General features: G+C 48.8%; 1 protein-coding gene across 2 annotated transcripts in view; it reads right to left on the reverse strand.

Annotated features, from left to right (window-relative positions):
* Positions 1-9,558, reverse strand: part of LAMC1 (laminin subunit gamma 1) — a 60,358-nt gene extending 50,800 nt beyond the window's left edge. For both annotated transcript variants that reach the window (XR_003572258.1, XM_027892884.1), the window contains exon 1: positions 9,152-9,558. Coding sequence is in view for 1 of the 2 variants with exons in the window: in XM_027892884.1 (XP_027748685.1) it covers positions 9,152-9,554 (403 nt within the window). In the remaining variant the exon portion in view is untranslated. The remainder of the gene's footprint in view (positions 1-9,151) is intronic.
* Between the last annotated feature and the right edge of the window lie 11,375 nt (positions 9,559-20,933).

A 20,933-nucleotide genomic window follows, 5' to 3' on the forward strand; every position in this document is an offset into this window, starting at 1 on the left:
GAATGATCTCATCCTGGGGAGAGGGGAACCTTCCCAAACTGCACAGCCCGGGATCATCTCAGCACCAGGGAAACTGGAGCAGGAAGGAGGTGAAGCCCAGGCAGGCTGCCACGAGCTTCAGGAAGGAGAGAAAAAAGGGAGAGAGGGGCCATCAAACCCAAGCAAATCAAACAGGAGGTCTGCGAGCTTAGAACGACCACAGACTCAAGCAAGAGCTTCTCAGCTGGTTCATTGAGCTGATTCAGTGTTGAGAAATCCCTCATCCTGCATTACTCCAGCCAGGACAGCAGGACCCACGAGGCCCAGGAAGGCAGCCAGTGAAAGCTGAGGAAGCAGCAGCTGGAAGGGAAGGGAAGCATCAGCTGCTGTAACACAATAAAAGCAGGTTGGCCTGACCAAGCCCTGCATGGGGACAGGCACAGGCAGGAGCAGGGCAAGAGGGAGACACAGCGTGTAAACCGTGTTTGTCAGGAGCTGGGAGGGCAAGGGCAGCAGGCAGGGCAGCCTGTCCAGGGCTGCTCCTCAGGGACCGACCCCGCAAGCTGCCGGGAAGTAAATCCCACAGCAAAAGCCCGCCGGATGGGAGCATGCAAAGGACTGCAGATGAAAGGGCTATAAATAATCATCATGAGCAGAGCCGACCACAGAAGTCCCAGGACGAGAACATTTTCTTTTCGCTCAGTCAAGCAGTCCCACTTAACACTGTGATGCTGAGAAGCATCTGATGGTGCTTTTTTCCAGAAGAGAGTGATTTTTCATTCCACTCATCTCTGTAAGAGATACTCCCAATGCAACCTGAGCCTTTCAAAGCATGTGTCTTACACTCCACAAGCTTGGAAGCACAGCATAAGGAAGCACCAAGAAAACAGCCCATCTATCCCTCTTCAAGAGGTTCAGGGCAACAATTTGTTTAAAGATTCCAAGACACACTTATCTTTTAATTCAAAGATTAGAAAGATTCGCCTTCCTGAAACAAAAGATACGGGGAAGGGAAAGAATCTAGTTATGAAAAGGCAAAGAACAACCTGTTCAGCATCCCTGGTATTTTCCCCACCACCAAAACAAACCCAAACCAGCCCAAGTGCCACACACTGCACAAGCAACGGCTCACCGAGTTGGGAATAAGGTTTTATTCTGATGCTGAGTGGGCTGAGCTATAAAGCAGACCTTGAGCAAAAAAAAAGAAAAAAAAAAACCCACACCACTTTTCAAGATAAAAGCAGAGTACTTAAAACCGGGCTGGTGCCAACTGCAAACTCCACAGCACTCCCTCAGCCTCGGAGCACCTGAAGGAACGAGCATTTTGCTCAACCCACTGGCAAGCCAAAGGCTACCACACGCAGCCAAGCCACTGCCCACTTCAACACACACATGCTGAAGAACCCCTGTTACCAAGCAGGTTTTGATGCTGAGTAGGTTTTAAGGAGTTTGGGGTGTTTTTTAAGAGGTGATCTTTCCATTACAAAGGGCTCAGACCAGTGCAAGGGCAGTCTTCCTCCTTCCCGCTCCAGGCCATGAGTAGGGGCCAGGTGCCAACTCCTGAAGCCACTTCACAATTCTACACCCTGATCTTGCCACAGGAGCACCTCAAGCCCCCAAGGATGAATGAAGAGATTTACCTCATCCTCCTGTAAAGCACAGGACCCACCACAATGCCAAGTCAGATAAGCAGCTCTCCAAATAACACCCAAGTCTACAAGGGAAACAAGAAGATTACAGAAGGCTGAGCTGGGAACCCACAAACCCTGGGTCTTCGCAAGATCTCAATATATCACCTCTATAAACACCTTAAAAGCCTTCCCCTTCCCCCACAAAAACACCAAACCCCCAAACCAACTGCACAAATGAGCCCTCCAGCTCTCTGGAAGTGTACCTCCCATGTACAAGATGGTACTAGCTTGCCTACTAAAGAGGGGAGGTTAAAAAAAATCCAATAATAGTTTTTGGATAGTATTTTTAAAAGAGGAAATTTTGAGATTCTCCGCTGCCGAACACAGCTGTGTTGTGTCAGAACTGCAGGCGTGATTACCACTGGAAACAGCTCTTTGATGACTATCACACAGGAATATCTAAAACAAGTAGAAGCATGGAAACAAAAAAGTGCTTTGCCACCCAGTTTCAAAACAAAATGCTGAAGATCACTGAATAATATATTAATGGGGTTGGTTGGGGTTTGGGTTGCTTTTTTTTTGTAAAAGATCTCTCAAATAGGGTTGGACCGGTAGAAAAAAAAAGATTAAAGTCTGAAGGGGTTTTTTTTAAATTTAAATAAAATTACCTTGCCATTTCACATCCTTTTACAGTTGATGAGTTTTCCAAGCTTCTAAGTGAGAAAAATTCCTGGAAATCATTAAATTTTACCTCAATAGTACCTAAAACCCCACCAAGGCTAAGAGCAGCCTGCACCTACAATTGGCAGGCTACAAAAGGAAGCTTCTCCTCTCAGCATTGCCCGTCCTGTTTGACAACTGCACATGTCTACCAGCAAGCATCTCCCTAATCTCACAGTGCAGCTGCTTCATTAGCAGCTGCCCTGGAGCTCTCATCAATGCTGGTGTGACAGCCAACATCACCAGCACACTGTTAAAATCCGACATTACTCGAGGAATATTATGGGCAGTAAGAGCGATATATTCCCTTTTGTGTGGTGGGACAACAAACCCAGCAAGGCTTCTGTGATTTACTGGGAAATTACTATGGAACTCGTGTCACTTTCTAATCAAAACACACCACGGCAGCCACCAATACGCGGGATCTCATAGTTAAGAGAGGTGGAAAAGCAGGCTGATGTGGTTCTTCCCACACAGGAGCTCACAGGGAGGCAGGCAGGCAGACCCTGGCTGAGCTTCCAAAGGTTACTCCAGACCAGACACAGTGATGCAACTTGCTCAGTCTGACACGCCAGACCTCATATCCCACAGGTACCAGACAGAGGCACGCAGTGATCCTGCAGGAAATCGCTCAGCACGCCCTCACCAGCGGCTGCAAATGATGAATTGAGGCCCTGGGACACAAGCAGGAGATCTCAGCCTGACAGAGGTTTTTACAATTAAGGACAACGCTCAGGGTTCTGTTTTTTAAGAACGACGGTGAACTCGAGCTCCGAGTTTCCCATCCCATCCCTCTGCGCTGGAAATTCTTTTCTCTCCGTGCTGTTTGCAGAGCAATCATGTTTTTCATTTCCGTGGGAAGCAGCAGCCTGGGATTTTCACTCGCAGGCTCAGAGAGAGGCCAGGAGAGCCTCCCAAAGCCTCAGGCTACACGAGAGAAACGCTACCTAATAAGCCAGAAGTTTTTCCGGCAGGCTAACAATTCTGAGCAGCAAACAACAGTTTCCAAGGCTTAAACCTACAGAAGGAGCTATCTGAGTGTGTGAAAAGCAGCGATTAATCCCTTCTACCAACTCAGGGCGAGCACCACAAATAGCAGCTGGTTTTTGCAGCAAAATACCACGCGGTCCCAGCTCTCTCCACCCCCCAAAACAAGCGCTCTGCCATGTATAGTATTCCCCAAAGGCGTCATGCAGTGGCATCAGCATCCCAAGGCAGAGCAGGAGAAAAACCTGGGAATTTAAAGGGCATGCAGGAAGCGATAAAGAGCTTTAAAAAGCCCCTTTTTATATAACTTCACCGAACAACTGCTGGCCATTAAAAGCCCCGATCTCTTCGCTGCTCGTGTCGAAACCTGCAAAATGTAAATCAAGCCTTTCGGAGGCCAACTAAAATAGAGTCTCCCCCCCACCCCGGGGCTCCGCAAATACCAAGGCGGGCGCAGGGCCGGCCCTTCCCAGGCTGGGACACACCCCGAAACACCAGCCCGGGCGCCGGAAAAGCTCCCTCGGCCGCCTCAATTACCATTTCTGGGCGTTTTTAAATCGCAGCTGCTGCCAGGCAGAGCCTCACGTGTGTGCGTGCATCCTGCCCTGCACCGCGGCGGTTCCCGAAGGGGAGGCAGCGAACCGCAGCCTCGTAAAGTTTTAATGGGATAACCGGCAAAGCGAGGGCATCGCCGCGCTGGATGGAACGCAGCGGCTGCATCCCCGGTGGTATGAACCACCTACTGGATTTAAGGCACGTTTTATAGCCCCGCCTTCTGGAAAAAAAAATAAAAAAAAAAAATAAATAAAACCCTGGTTTTCTATACTAACTCAAAAAAAAAAAAAAAATCTGCTCCAAACAACAGGCAAATCAAGCCAGGGCTGAGTACAAGAACTGGCACCTCGCCTGGGTTTCCTTGTAAATGCCTTCAAATGGCAGTCATGCCCCAAACCACGCTTTGCAGGCAAAGTATATATAACCAGGCATCATCGCTCCCCTCAAAGCCAAATAAAGGACTGAGTGGATAGAGAAGAGGGAGGAAAAGGAGACAGGCAGCCCACTGCTCCAACAGCCAACTGCTTCATGAGTTTATTTTATACACACAAGACACCCCCCAGCTCGGCGACACGGGTTTCTAGGCTGCTCCACTTCAGGGATTTTCAGGAACCAACATGCTTTTAACACAGGCAACCAGCAACTTCATCTCCCTCCTTGTGAAAGGCAGGCTAGCAGAGGGCTGCTTCCAGGACTGAACACTAGCTCCTCTTCCCGGGCCACGAGAGAAGAGGTCGGAATTTGTCTTTGCTGCCTATCCAGACAGTCCTGAATTCACAGCTGAGGCCCCCACCAGCACCATCAGTCAAGCACATCTCCTGGGCACTGTCCCCTGCGCAGCCACCCACACCGGGAATGCCAGCCCAGAGCGCTCCTGGCTCGCAGGCTGAGGATGAGAGCACGGCTGCTGCTCTCAGTGGAGATGGGGTCACCCCAGCACCGAACAGCCACCACCGGCGTGCTGAGGACGCCGCCCCTTTGTCCGAGGAACAAAACACCGGGAGCACAAAAGCCGAAATCGAGCACATCCGGCCAGAGGGGAAAAGCAGCGGGGGAAAAACGAGAGGTGGCTCTAGAGGGGCCGGTTGGGAAGGTGAGAAGAAACTGCTCCGGAAAAATTATACAGCATCTGAAAAAAATGCGAACCTTTGCCCTCCGAAAGTACTCCATGAACCCCCACGCTGTTTCGTTTCCTCTTCTTCCAGTGTTCAAAGGAGCAGTTTTAACACACGGCTTTGTTTTGGTGCGTTAGGGGTCTAAACAGCAAAGCTGCGCTCCCAGTGCTGGGGAGATGCCAGAACTGTCCCAGTGCTCCCAGGACACAAAAAAAAAAAAAAAAAAGAAAGAAAAAAGAGCAGGAACTAACGACATACAGTAATGCCTTGGCTTCCATCTTCCATTTGGGGCACCGCTGCCCCAAAGTCACATTTTTTGGGAATATATGGGAACATGGCGGGAGGGAAGTGTTGGAGGAAAAAAATGACTGGCTGGGTGAAGTCTAAATCAGAAATGATTCAACCTGAGGAACTGGAAAACGGGGTAAGCCAAGGGATACTTTAAGTAAAGTGGAAGAAGAGACACAGTGGTGCTCCCCCCTCCTCTCACCCACTAACCTAATTATGCAGACACCACCCTGTGAAGGAGTTCAGCTCCCCTCTTCTGATTTACAGCTGCAAATCATGTCTCTAGGCCTCTTGGGGGCGGAACTCTTACTCAGGGGGTCTTAATACTCTCTAGTACAAAGAGAAACAGCTTTTATAACTCCAGATGCTCCTGGTGCAGGGAGTGGTAATTACCCCAATTCCCCTCTCTGCAGGGAGCACCCTAATTTCTGGGCCCAGATCTCCTTTCCAAACAACTCTGGGGATGCAAGCCTTTAACTCTCAGTAGTAGGGATCTGTGTTGAGTTTTTCTGTATCAGGCTATTTGCTGGCATCCAGTCCCAAAACCAAAGGTTTCTGAATCTTCTTACAACTCCCAGTTTAAAACAAGCTTAAAGGGACCCACATTCCCATGTTGGCAACAGACCCGCAGCTCTTACTGACCTTTCGCGGGCTCCTCTGAAATGTTAAGACCGTTCTACATGGGCTGAACGCGGCTGGATGTTAATCAAGACATCTCAAACTGCCAGAAACCTCAGCACAGGGCAGCACGTGCAGGCTGACAGCCTGGAGCTGACACTGCTGGTCCCCAAGGGGTGCAAAGCAGCACTGAGCACTCGGGACACCGGTGCTTCCAGAAACAACTGCAGCACCAAACAAGGACAGGGGTCTGAGCACAGAGCTTTACTCCTCCAAGAGCAGGCACAACTGACTGCGTGGAAGGGCTTTGTGTCCCAGGATGCCTTTACATCCTACCGAGCAGGTAAATACTTGTCAAGCTCTTTGCCTCCTTCTCTTAGCGACATCAATAATTAAGTGTCCCAAAGACCACGGTGCCCGCGGGCACCCAACAGCAAAGAAAGTCGGTTTGACCTCCCAGAATTAGAGCACAGCAACGCTGCAAAAGAGTTTGGGGCACTTCAGTCTAAAACTGCACTTGCAGTACTCGAGAGCTCTTCAACTTGCCATGAACCCGGCGACACACACAGAGCTGTACAGGAACATTTACAGCACGTGCACAGAGAGCTTAATGCCGTGCTGTTAGTCACCGTAAATCTAACTCCTGCCACCAACCACCGTGCCCACGTCAGGCTTCTGATTCTTAAAAGGCTTTACACTACAGACACCCCACCCGAAAACCTAACTGGGAAAAAAAAAAACAGGTTTAAAAAAAAAAAAATCTCCCTCAAATATGTGAAGGTCAGCCAGGCAGCTTTTGCTTAAAAGTCATACTCTAGTCAAAAAACAGGGCACAGCAAATTCACAGAGCTACAAGAGCCTACAAACAAATCCAGAACCCTAGGGAATGTGTTGCAATACCGCAGTATTTCCAAGATGAAGTTTTTTCATCAAAGAAATGCGCGGATTTCTTCAAAGCCCAGGATGCAGCACACTGTTTGCTCCAGTACATGGAAAAATACTGCTGTTTTTCAAAGCACACCCACACACACAGGTGCACAAAAGACAGCAGCAATACAGATATGCCCATAAAGTTTTGCCTTGATAACGAGAATTATGATTTCTATTAAAAAAAAAAAAAAAAAGAAGTAGAGATCAAATCTCAGCTTACCAGTTTTTTCCAGGAGTCTCGAAGAAAACATTCCCAATGTACAAAGAAAGAAAGAAAAGAAGATAACAAGGCTTTAACAACCTACCTCCCCTTATCTGATCAACGAGACAGACTTACATGGTATATTTATTCTGAAGCTCCTAACACAAAGGAACACTCCAGGTTACTGGGGAACATCATCGTGGTCAGCAGGTGACCCCAGGTACAGGACTCGGTGCCATCATCTCCATCTCACCAGCACAGGTGGGAGCTTTCACACAGCCTGTCCTCAGGCTGTGAAACCCAAGACCCAGCTCCCCCAAACCTTTTTCCCCTCTGAATTACACTGTTAACGATGCTAAACTTAAGGCTCAACAGCTGCCCTTGATTAGAAGCTGTGAATGGTTGCAGTGGGGCCTTCTTTAATTTTTCCTTAATTTAATGACATGATGATATAAGCTGAGGTTTCAACTTTCCATTGGCTGGCTCACATTCTAGTTGTAAACCATTACCCCTTCAGAAATTAATGAAGAGAAGAAAAGCTTGTCCACAAACCGAGGCAAAGGCTTACAATACTTTATCCCAGAGGAATCTCTGGGAAGGTAAATTAATCAGAAAATCCACCTTCCTTTTTTTGACAGGCTGTGATGGGTTCCTCAGCAATGCTGACTGCTGACACACCTAACCCACCCGGCAATTCCAGGAAAACACTGCCCCGGGGATAAGAGGATACAGAGCAGATGTGCCCTCGCACACACACGCGATTTTCCACAGTGCTCACCACTTTTCAAACCGACATCTCCCACCTGGACCACAAGCCTGCTGTCTGGAAAACTCCAGGATCCAACCTGGGGCTTGGCAGGGCTGGGTTACGGGTTGAGCTTGATGATCTTAAAGGTCTTTTCATAGAATCCTGGAATGGCCTGGGTCGGAGGGGACCTTAAAGATCATCCAGTCCCACCCCCTGCCATGAGCAGGGACACCTTCCACTGGCCCAGGTTGCTCCAAGCCCCGTCCAACCTGGCCTGGGACACTTCCAGGGATCCAGGGGCAGCCACAGCTTCTCTGGGCAACCTGTGCCAGGGCCTCACCGCCCTCACAGGGAAGAATTTCTTCCTCATACTATTCCAACCTAAATAACCTGATGATTCCTGGTGCATGGGGCAGCACATGATCACTGTGAGCACACCACTGCCAACTGCCTCTGGCAGCACAGGCAGCTCCTCTCACAAACCAAGAGCACATCCAACCCAGACCGCAATGGAGCATTCCCTGTAATATTCACTGGAGCAGGCTTAAAATAAACCCCTGACACAGCTGAGGGGTGCAGGAACCATTGACTTGGACCAGGTGAATACAACTGGGGACCTGCACAGTGAGGATCTGCTTACACCTCCCCAAACCCTGTCCTGGAGGTGCCCCGTGAGTGGGGTTGCCGCTCAGCACAGAACCCCAGAATGGGTCAGGCTGGAAGGGACCACAGTGGCTCATCTTGGTCCCACAGTGACTCCCTGCTCCACCAAGGTCATCCCAGAGCACATGGAACAGGATTGTGTCCAGACTGGAATATCTCCAGTGAGGGAGACTCCACACTCTCTCTGTCTCTTTTCCAGAGTTGGGTCACTGCACAGCAAAGTTCTTCCTCATGTCCAGGTGGAACTTCCTGGGCATAAGTTCCTGCCCATGGCCTCTTGTCCCATTGCTGGGACCCCGAGCAGAACCTGGGCCATCCTCTGACACCCTCCCTTTGGATGCCAATATATATTAATGAGATCCCCTCTTAGTATCTCTTCTCAAGGCTGAGCAGCCCCAGCTCCCTCAGCCTTTCCTGCTCCCAGAGATGCTCCATCCCTTCAGCATCCTCACAGCCTCCCCTGGACCTGCTCCAGGAGCTCTGTGACCCTCCCGTCCTGAGGAGCCAGAGCTGGTCCCAGCACTGCAGATGTGCCTCACAGGGCCGACAGAGGGGCAGGATCCCCTCCCTGACCTGCTGGCAGTGCTCTTCCTGATGCACCCCACGATCCCACCGGCCACCAGGACCCGCAGCTCCCTCCCCGCCACGGGTCACCCCCAGCCCTACCGATGGCCCGGGTTACTCCCGCCAGGCACAGCCCCCTGCCCGCCCTTACCCAGGTGCAGGGTGAGGTTGACGGCGGTGGGGTGCTGCACGCCGGCCAGCATGGTGCGGCTCTGCCACCAGGTCGCGTCGGCCGGGCTGTTGTAGTCGGTGAGGAAGGCGGCCCCGTGGCTCAGGTGCGGCTGGGCGGCGTCGCAGAGGTGGCAGGACTGGGTGACGCCGGTGACCCCGGTCTGCACGCAGTACTCCTCGGCCGGCGCCCCGCACGTGTGCGTGGCCAGCACCGTGGCGTTGAACGCCGCGTTCACGAACTCGGGCATGCAGCGCTGCGCCCGCCCGCTCCGCTCCTCCGTGCACTCGTCCATGGCGCCGCCGCACCGCGCGGGCACCCACAGCCACAGCACCCACAGCCACAGCGCCCGGCGCTCGCCGCCGCCACCGCCGCCCCCTCCCATGGCGGGGCCGCGGGTCCGGCGGGGGCGCGGTGTGTTGCTCGCTCGCTCGCCGGGTGCCGCCGCTCCCCTCCGCTCCGCGCCGGCCGCGGGCTGGGACGGGCGAGGCCCGGCGAGGCGAGGCGGGGCGGGGCGGGCGCGGGGCAGGCCGGGAGCGGAGTCCCGCGGCGGAGCGGGGCCAGGGCCGCCCCCGCCGCCCGGAATGCGCAGCCTTAAAGCGGCGATGGCGGCGGTGGGGCCGGCCGGGGCTTGAGGGAGGGATCGCCCTGAGGGCGATCCCTCCCTCAAGCCCCGGCCGGCCCCACCCTCGCACATAGTCATTTTGGTTGGAAAAGACCTCGATCGTCGAGATCATCGACAAAAGGACCGAGATTATCGAGTCCAACCCGTGGCCCATCGCCGGCTTTTCACCCAGGCCGGAGTGTCGTGCCAAGTCTTTCCTTAAACACCTCCAGGCACGGTGAGTCCACCACCTCCCTGGGCAGCCCGCTCCAACGTCTAATCACACTTTCTGTGAAGAAATTCTTCCCTGATGTCCAACCTAAACCTCCCCGGGCGTAGTTTGAGACTATGTCCTGTCCCTGGTTGCCTGGGGGAAGAGGCCAATCCCACCTGGCTCCACCTCCTCTCAGGTGTTTGTAGAGAGTCAGGGGGTTCCCCCTGAGCCCCCTCCAGGCTGAGCCCCCCCAGCTCCCTCAGCCGCTCCTCATCACACCTGTGCTCCGGTTCCTTCTCCAGCCCCTCAGTGTCCTTCCTGAGCTGAGGAACCAGAACCAGACACAGCCCTCGAGGTGTGGCCTCACCAGTGCCATCGGCCTGCCTGCCCACCCGGGCACACGGTCACTCACGTTCAACCAGCTGTCGGCTGGCACCCCCAGGTCCTTTCCTTCATTTAAAAAAATCATGTTTCTTGAGAAATGTTGGAAAAGTGGTTGTGCTTCGCCAGGCAGACGGTGTTTAACCTGGATGGTTTGTGCCATCCGTGGGTGTGACTTGAAGTGAGTCTGAGGGGACCCACCTCAGCTGCTGTAATTTTTAATGAACTTTTGGTCATTGCCGTGCCTAAACCCAGATCTCCAGTCCAGATCTTCCTGTGACTTTCTAGGTTGAGGAAGTGTGTAAGGATTGTGTAAAATCCAGGAATCCTATAAAGCCAAAATATCCCTGCCCATGGCAAGGGGGTGGACTCGATGGCCTTTAAAAGGTTCCTTACAACCCAAACCATTCTATGGTTCTATAAAGCTGCTGTTGCAGGAGAAAGTGCCCCCAGAAGGCTGCTCAGGAAACAGGAAACTACTCCTCGAGACAGAAACTGATAGGGGAGTCAAGGAAAGGCTTTGTAAACTTGCTTATATCCTGAGAAAGCCTGAATACAGCATGTAGCCAAAGGAACTGGAAAAAAAAATACAGTCTACATTACCTCTGGGGAAAAAAAATGCATTTCAAAGCACATAGGTAGGGCCATCCACAACATTTTATGTGAAGTCATCCCGGCCATTTCCAGGGTACTGATTCTAATAAATCCTGAGAAAAATATATCTGCTGCTATTTAATATTTGCCATCAAAATCCATACTCTTAGTGCAATTTCACCTTGACACACATAATTAAAGCATTCAGATCGAGTGATGTATTATATTTCAATTGGTAAACCCACACTCATTTAACTAAAACTCGAATTAAGTCTCATATCCCTATAAATACATTATTGGTGCTTTCCTTTTAATATCTCACCTACTAAAATAATCCAGCGTATTCCCCACACACCCACTTCCTTCCCAAGGCAGGAAAAAAAGCACCCTCATGTAAAATAATTGTGCCTTGAAAGCACAGAACCTGGAGAACTTGTGTGACTTTGCAATGCTTGCGGGGCAAATAATTAAAAAAATGTCCTAGTCAATAAATTGTTACAACTGGAAACTCCCACGGAGCGGAGTGAGTCATCCTGCAGGGCAGGAGTGGCCTGAAAGGAAGGAAGGACTGTTTGATAGATGGGAATATTTGTGGATAAGGTTCATGTCTGTGCTGGGCTTAAACAGCACAGTCATGAAGCTTCTCCACAGATATTAACTGTAAATTAACAGTAAGTTAACTGTAGAAATCAGTATGTTATTATTTTCTGTTCTTTTATCGGTACACAGAGCAGGTTAAATGAGTGAGAACAAGTGGGGAGACGGTAAGAACAAACAGAAGAATTGCAAAAAAAGGAAAAGCAACATAAAAACCCAAAAGGAAACAGCTTTTATAAAAGCAGCCCTTACAGGAAATTCTGTCAGCTCTCAGAAGGCCAGAACTCCCAAGGCTGGCAGTCTCTCTTAGAAAAAGACCTCTTTTAGGAAAAAAAAAAAAGAGAGAGGGCAGCACTCACTTTAAATTTCAGTCTTTTCCCATAGTTATTTAGCATCAGCATCTTGTTCACGGACAACATTTATGCATTTGGGAAAGGAAAATGCTGAGAGAAAGTGCTCAGGAGTTTCAGCCTGGGATCCCAGACCTTCGTGGCTCCCTGGGTGTCAATTTAATTAAAATAGGGAAGCCACCCAAGCAAGCTTAGGAAATGCCTCCTGTCACAATCTGGCTGGTTTGGGCAACCTAAAAAGATGTTTCCAGCAGCTTTCCTGCCCTGCTCTTTGTCGTGCAGGGGCTTCCCACCGGCCCCACAATGCAAACAACAGTAATCGCAGCAGACATCCCCTCCCCGGCCACCAAACAGCCCCTCTTTTGCATTTTATCCTAAAAAAACCTTGTACAGCAGCTGTGGGTAGTTGCTGTAAAAGTGAATAAAGATCTTCCTCTGAATCTCTTCATGTGAGGTAATACTTGCATCTTAAAAGTTTCTGCAAACCCAGGAGAAATGAAAAACAAAAAAAGCTGATTATTTTATCTCTTTTCCTGAAGTGGGTCTGGGATGTTGCCTCATTTTCTCTCATCAATACTGTAATGTCGGGGGAAAAAAAAAGCTAAAACAAAAATAAAAGATGAAAGGCCTGTGCAGCTTTTCATCTCCTTATGGTGGATCCAAACACAGCTCATCCTTTTTCCTTTTTTCATGTGTATGAGCTGAATTTGTAATCTTTTATTCCTAGCAGATAAGATTTGTACGTTATCTGCACTCTTCTTATCCTGTGGTGTAGTCCTGGGCTGAATTTAACAACCTACATCTTGCAGTAGGGAGCCCCTGGTGGTCCAGGGGAAAAGACACTGCACTGTCACTGTAGAGACCCAGGTTCGATTCCCGGTGGGGGCCACTCCCCGGGCAGATGGAGCTCGTTAGCCCATAAGGCGGCAATCCATCTACGTCCTGAGGACCTCGCTGCCACCGTCCAAGCGTGCTTGGCCCCGGCAGATGAACCTCAGGATTAAAGGGTGGGCTCAGTTCCGCACACACTGTGTCTCACCTAAAAAATCCAATGCGCAGGCTGGAAGGTGGAAAGACCTTCCCCGGTTCTTCGTTCGCGAAGAGACTGGCCATTACATTACATTACATCTTGCAGTCCATGTTAGACTACAGCAGTGACATCAGAGGGACCTAAGCCAGACCAAATTACACTTCCTTCCCTTCTCCAAGCCCTCCCCTCGCCTGTCCCATACTTTTCCTATTGGGAAAGGGCCATGCATGGATGGCTGCATTCAGCCTGGCACTTCCCTTCCCCTCTCTGGGAATTCAGCCACCTTCACCTTTGCACTCTGCAGGGTCCGCTGATGGGTGCTGTGCCACCAAAAACACCCAGCAATAATTAGGTTTCCAACACACCAGTGAAATTCTCTCTGTAAAGGGCAGGACTCGTTTACCCAGATCCATTTGGGGGGTCATGCCTGAGTCCTGTTCCTCTGTGACTTGCATAACTCTGTAAATCCTTCCCAGGCAGGAGCTGGAGCTGTTTACACTAAAACATTCCCAGTGGAACCATCTCCCAGGCCTGATAACATGTAGTGTGTGTGTTGGGGGTGCTCATGGGTGTCTCACCACGAAGGGTGTTGACCTGTGTGACCACAATGGGGTTGTTTAACAAATATCCTTCCTGACCTTCCAGAAGAATTCCCAAGCTTGTTTTCAACAGAGAGCTCGATAACTTCTTTTGCCCAGTGCCAACAGGGCTGAAATTTTCTTCCCAGTTAAGTTCTTCATAATTTATGGTCACAGCCTCTCTTTCCATAGCACCATCTGCCAATCAGTCCTGCTATGACCATTATTTTATTAATAGCAAATAGTGTAGCTGTTCTATCTATTTGTAAACCCCTCTGCTGCTTCATAAAAATGGGCTACTCAGAACAACCTCGATTCCAGTGCTTCCCTCATTTTAAGAGCTCACCTTTGGAAGCCTGATGTTCTTTAAGCCTCATTTTCCTTTGCTTTCCACTTTTGGGACCCCCCAGCTCACTTCACCCTCCCCTGCATCCCCTGTGCCTCTGCTGATGGTCAGTCAATGACCAGCTGAGAGGACAGAAGAGACATTCTCTGTTCTAAAAGCCCCCCTGCCACCAAAGACTAAATAGACAAAAGAAGCCATTCAGGGAAAATCTGTTCAGTCACTGTAGCCAAGAAGCAAAATAATAAAAAAAAAAAAATAGTTGGAATGAACAGAATCTTCTGAAAATATAGCTATTAGCTCTACAGAGTCTCTGCAAAGCTACCAAGCATTCAGTTTTCAAGAGCCATCCTTAGGTAGATGCTTCCAAGAACACTAAAAGCTTACTTTTGACATCAATGCCACTCCTCTACGAAACATCAATCCCCTGATCTGCTCTTCGGAAAGAACAAAGAGTCACCCTGAAATACGTGCAGTGGCTTTCATACAAATTGCCCTTGAAAATTAAAAAAAAAAAAAAAAAAAAAAAAGGCATCTAAATTTGTCGTTAATCCCAATCCACAAGGCAGAGCACTGGAACCTCATTCATTAGGAGGAAGCGAACTCCTGTTTCCTTCTGCGTCCGTGTTTTTTTGAATAATAAGAGAATTTATCCTCCCAGTTTGAAGCATGCTGTGTGTAAACACTCACACAGCTACTTATGGATTATCAAAGCAAAGAGGAAAATCGAGATTGTTAGGGAGGGAAATGGTATTTTTAAACTCATCGCTGGATAGCATAAACAGTGGGACAATATATAAAATGCTTTATAAATAGACTGTTTCCTGCTAAAGTCTCATATTTTTCCTTTTTGAAGTTCCAGTAGCAAGCTACCTAAGGAGGAGATTTGAAACCATATTACAGTAACAACTCCTTAGGCAAGAAAAACCAGTAGTTTTTATAGCTGTAAGCCACATTTTGCTTTCTGGGATCCTCACCAAACTTCCCCCCATTTTCCTGACACTCGGGTCATGGAAATACCAGAGGGACAAAGCCAAGCGTTCAGCAAAATGGAGTGATTGCAAAGGGATGGGACAGTCTGAACCCTGCACCCTGTTCTTTGACTCATCAGATCTTTAAAGAATGGGAAATCTGTAGCTTCTGCAACTGGCATTCATTTCTTCCATTCTGGAGCCCAAGAAAGTTTAATTAATCAGGGAATTTAATTAATATGAAAAGCATTTATCGGAGTAGATCAACTGCAACATTGATCTGGCAGTTCATCTTTGATACATTGGTTTACCTTCAACTATAAGCACATTATTTAGGTCACATGAAAAGTTAAAATCAAGATTTAGCATGTTGAGTTCTTAAACAATGAATTGTAATTGTTTTTGATGGAGTTAACCTACAGTGAACACCAGGGGAGGGTGCAGAGGACAAGCTGCACCTTTATAGGAAGGTAATGTCAGTCCCTCCTGCTCCTGTTTTCTCACAGAGATTCAGGTTCCTGTCAGTGAAAGGTATGGTATTTTAATTAGCATTGAATCAACATTAGAGATTCAGATACCATTTTAAATCACAGAATGCTCTTTAAAACCTCCCGTGTTTGTTCTCACAGTGAAGTTCGTTGCACAACAGGTAAATTGGGTTTGATGGCTTTTGCCAGGTGGGTGTCCCTCAGGGACACTCCCTTCCAACTCACTGCCACAAATGTAAACCTAATTCCCCACACAGTACCTGAAAGCATCATAAGCTTCCAGGTAATCACCAAGAGTTCTTTTCAGCTCACCTTCATTTGGAAGTGTCCCAGGCCAGGGTGGATGGGGCTTGGAGCAGCCTGGGCTAGTGGAAGGTGTCCCTGCCCATGGCAGGAGGTTGGAATGAGATGAGCTTTAAGGTCCCTTCCAACCCAAACCGTTCTAGGATTTTATGAGAATATTTGAAGTTCTTTTCTTTTTTTTTTTTTTTTTTTCTGCTCCACCTCGTGTTTGTATCTTCCAGCCATTCCTTGCCCTCCCTGGAATTGAGGCTGTAAGTCCCAAAGGGAACAAGCAGCAAGAGCTTTTCCTGCTTTGTTATCCTGCAGAATTCAGGCTTGAAAGCTTTCACTGGTGTTCACCTCACCTCCCAGCTCACCTGTGGACAAGAACAGGTGCCCCTGGTTTTAACCAATCCCATCTCCCAGGGCAAGAGGCAATAACAACCCTTCCCTCACTGGAAGCCACGTGGCCAGGTCCCAGTTTAGCAACATCTGGCTTTCCAAGCACGGAAAACAGCAGGAATAACCCAGCACAGCTGGCACGTGACTCTGTGAGTCCCCACTGAGGTACAGCACACACTGCGCATTCTTCTCATGCTGGACCCAAACACTCACACTCGTGTTCCCCTCCAGCTCACAGATGTTCTCCCAGTGTGTTGCTCTCCTCGTATCCTGTGGTGGGGGCTGCCAGTTTACTCAGAGTACAAAGAGGAGTCAGCTCAGGGGAGCAGTTCATGCCAGTAGGTGAGGGAGTTTTGCAGGTCTCTTGTGAAGGCGGGAGGAGCAGACCCGGTGGCACAAAGCAAGAGGTGCTCGCAGTTGCTGTCAGTAAAGATTCCTCCTGCTGCCCTGCATGGCTGGAAGGCCACTGGAAAAAACAACATATTTCATGCTCATTATTAGGCTGTGAACATGCCAATGATTTTTTCTTGCTGTCTGTTTGGGGCACTTACAGACTTGTCAGTGCTAGTTCTCTGTAAACTGACTTGTGGGATCAACAGCAACAGGCACAGTCAAAGCTCTTTGGTAGATAAGACTTGTACAGGTTTATTCTGAGACGTTCCAGGACAATTGTAATGGAAAGGAAACATCTGATGAGCTGTACTGATAACAGCTGATATAATTCAGCTGAATGTCTGGAGCAGTGAAAATCTGGTGTGTGCTGTGGAACAAACAGAACAGCTTAGAAAAGGAACAAAGGGACGAGCCGAGAGATGGGGTGTGCCAAAGCCACATTTCCTGGAGCTGGTAGAGTTGGAATTCTGCTGTAAATGGCTAGTTTGAGGAAAGATCAACAGGGATGGCACAGCACAAGCACCCTGGTTAGGCACGTGCAATCCCAGAGCCCTCGAGGAGCAGAACCCACCTTTGTCCCAGGCCTAAAATAGGGAGGTACCACCTGGTTAACACAAGAGCACTTGTGGCCATAACTTGTCTGGCTCTCTGCCGTGTATCCTTGATGCAATCCATGATGATGTGTATCCTGAGGATCCATGGGAACTCTTGAGATCACTAGGCTAATGACCTACATGCCGTATATAACAGAGCAGGATTTCACCAAGGTTCTCTCTCAATCATTCCCTGGGATAAAATGAGCGTCACTAAGCAAAGGGTGTTGTGACTGGAAAGCCTTTTTTCTTAGAAAGACAACTAATGCTTTCTTTCAAGACTTCTGTTGTGTAAACACTTTCAGCTCAAGATTCAGTTCCCAGCCTTCTCCTGGATAAGTCACCGAGGCTGAAGTCTCTTCCTTGGACCTATTTTTGGCCTTGGACACTTTGCGATCACCTTGAACTCTCTCCAAGTTTTTCACAGTGTAAAAATGCTGGATGTGAGAATTGGGTACATTTTGGAAGCAATCCTTCCTTTAGGATATGCAGAACTAACATAAATGTTTTTATCCATACATCTTTGCAGCCACCATGTGTTCACCTTTTTCTCCCCTTATTTATTTACAGTGATTTTTTAGGTTCTCTTCAGAGAATGCTTTCTGCAGATCTGGTTTTTACTAAACTTGCTTTCCTGACGAAGATCCTTCACTTGGAACAAAACACTGAGCTACTTGAATTGTTTAGACAACTTTGTATATATTTGAGTCCCAGGCAAGGAGGGAAGGAGCCATCCCTTAAAATGTAAATTCAGGAAGCAGCATTTGGGACAGTCCTTTGTTGCTCACTTGTAGGTGTTGGTTACTGTGGCCACCTGATGTAGCCATTCTTTTTAATGTATGTTGTTGGTTTTTTTAAAGTCTCTTTTAAAGTGACACAATCAGCCTGAATCCCAGAGGTTTTTCTTTGGAAAAAAAATTAAATTCTTTCAAAACTTCGTCGAGTAAATGGAATTTGAAACACTCAAAGATAAAATTTCTGAGTTTTGAAAAAAACTTCAGTCTCGGACTTTGTCCTGAGTGAGGGAAGAAAAAGAAACCTTCATCTGAAGCTCTCGAGAGCCTGCAAATATGAAAATGCTTTCACATTTGGCTGCTGATTTGTTTTCCTTTGTTATTGGTGCTGCACCCCGAGTAAAGATTATCAAACGGCAGCTGCAATTCGTAAGCTGACTTTTCTCCTCAGGGGTTTGACTTTGTTTTCCTCACATTGCAGGTCACAGCCAGCTTGAGAAACTGCAACCCCCCCCAGCAGAGCAGGTGAGGGCCCTCTGAGCATCCTCTGTTCGTCTGTTCAGTCGGCAGGTGTTGCTGTTTACTGTGAACTTTGGGAACAAACCGGTGCTCAAGGGGCAGACTCGCTGTGGTTCTCCCATTGTGGTGATCCGTGACAGTCACCAGCACCTGCAGAGGAATGTGATTTACCCTCATTTACACCCCCTCAGCATCAGTGTGGGCTGCACCTTCAGCTTCTACCGAGTATCCACGTCCTCCTGGAGGTGCAGTTTCTCTGACTGATGCCCTGGAGATGGTCCTGAGGGTCTCCCCAGTGCCTCTCCTGGGCTGGAGAAGTCGGGAGTTCTTGTCGATCCCTTCACCAGGTGCTGTTTCTCTGCAGCGAGGGCAGGGTTGGTGCAGGATAAGGGCACTGCCCCCTGCTCCCTGTGCTTGGTGTGTTCTCTTGGCTCGGCCTGGCTCAGCCCAGCTGGTGCTTCCCTTCCCCAGCTCATCCCTCCAGCCCAGCAGGACTGCTGGCTTTGCTGGGCTCCTACAAGAGCACCTCACCCACCTGACTGCACCTCATGTGGCCCCTGCAGACACAGGTGGGGGATTTTTGAACCCTTCTCCTCTGCCTGCTGCCCTGCCCAAAGGCTGAGCGAAACCAAACTCCGTTCCTGAAGCATTCCTGAGCCTCCTGCCAGCTCCACTAGCCAACCCAAATGTCTGCAGTGGCCCTCAGGGAAGGGGCTGAGCCCTCCCGTGGCAGCTGTGGAAAAGGTCACGCAGTAAACAGCAGCAGTGCTGCTCAGCTGCTGTGCCGGTGCTCCAGGCATGGTGGGAGCATGGTTTGCACCAGGGTTCAAAGCTCTCTCCTGGCTCTGCCAGGTTCAGCTTACAAACTCGGGAATTAGCAAAACTTAGCTGATTAACTGGGGTTTGTTCCATCCACTTTGAGACTGCTTATTCTAACTGAGCTGGGCCTCAAGGCCTGTGACACCTGAAAACCTTTGTCTTAAAATGCACATTCTGTCTCTCCTGCAGAAATCCACACAAAGCCCAGGGCTTTTGCTTTGTTTGTTTATAAGCACGGGGGCGTTCCAGGAGATTATAAATATCTAAAAGCCTACAGTTGTGTCACAGTCAGGGATGTACTAGAAATCTTCCCACCTGAGAGCAAACCCAAGCAGTTTCCATTGCTGTGCTTGATTTTTATATTATAAGTAGTTATTATTATTATTAAGGTAACGATTGTTCCATGGGGAAATAAGGTGGTTTTGGTTGAATAGTTTTGGGCTTGTTTTCCAGGTTATTTAGCACTTTGTAAGTACTCTGGAAGTGCAGTTCCCCTTCTCTGCATATCCGTGGGATAACAGGCAGGTGCCTTGCACCTTGCACACAGAATATAAAGGATGGACAATTAATTGGCAAGTGGATTAAATCTGTCGGGAATGACATGGGAAATCTGGCAGGGCCAGGGAGAAAAATCTCTTCCCATGTAAATGAGCATATACATTCCTTAATTATGATTTAGTGATTATATACCAGAAATATTTTCTATTTTAAGAGGGGTTGTGGGGCAGAAATATATTGGGCAAAATATTCCATTTAGTATCTGGCACAGTATAATGAAGATTTTTTTGCTTTTTACCATAATATGTCCTCATATTACATCACATAATGTGTTTTAATCCTAAATTCTGTATCCATGGCCTTTAGTTGTCCTAAAACTTTTTGAGCTCTGATCCAGCACCTGGCATTTAGGGATTTTCTTTCTTCCACTTTGGTGCCTTAAATTCATCTTCAGCTGGATTGGGAGGACTCCTGATGTCCTTCCTCCCACTGCAGATGTTCATCCCAAACCAGCCAAGCTCGTACTTCAGACAGTGCCAGGTTTCTGAGTCACTCCAAGGTTTTAAAAAAATTCCTAGTTTGCAATGGTGCCTTGGAAAATATGACATCACTGGGAGTTTCTCAGCGCAGTCTCCTGCTCTGAGACCATCCAGCAGCCTGTTCAGTTCCCACCGTGCCGACCTCGGATCATCCCAACTCTTCAAATCCTTCCTTGCCACCAAATCCCAGAACTGCTCAGGCCTGCAGAGCAAATGGTGTGGGGGGGGAAAGTGGAAGGCAAGCAGGAAACAGATGTAGAAAACATCTTCAGGAATGTCACTCCTTATCAGTGCATTGCAGTGAGGCAGAGCTCCTGTGGGAGAAAGCGGAGAGCTGAACCCACAGCAAACCCACCGTGCCACGGGGATCTGGGTTATCCCAACTCCAACTCCAGCACACAATCCTGGCCCTGCCTGCTTGTCAAACAAAGGAGCAGCTGAGCACAACCTGAGTAACAACTGAAGTGGCTGTTGCTCTGGAATTATCCACTGGGCAACCAGTGGTGAGAGGAATTAAGATTTTAAGATGCTTTACAATAGGCAACGTCATCAGAAAGCCCCCCAGCACTTGAGGTATATTTTCTTTATATTCTCCTTCTCCTTGGAATCCTTGAGTCAGATCTTTACTCCCCTTTCCCCCCTCAAAAAAACCCACCTGGCTTCCAATTCCTTTAACGGGAGGGAAGAGGAACAGTGAGGAATTACATGCCAGGCACTGGCTGCAGATCAGGAGTCGAGTTATGGAAGAAAAAAACAGTTTTTCATGTAGTTTCCACTATGGTCTTTTTGACCCTCTCTTTGCAGATGGCAGCGTGGGAGGAGAACTTGGAATTCC

Source organism: Empidonax traillii, unplaced genomic scaffold, assembly GCF_003031625.1.
Source record: "Empidonax traillii isolate 1590-97213 ecotype Southwest subspecies unplaced genomic scaffold, ASM303162v1 scaffold372:size565953, whole genome shotgun sequence".
Taxonomy (NCBI): domain Eukaryota; kingdom Metazoa; phylum Chordata; class Aves; order Passeriformes; family Tyrannidae; genus Empidonax; species Empidonax traillii.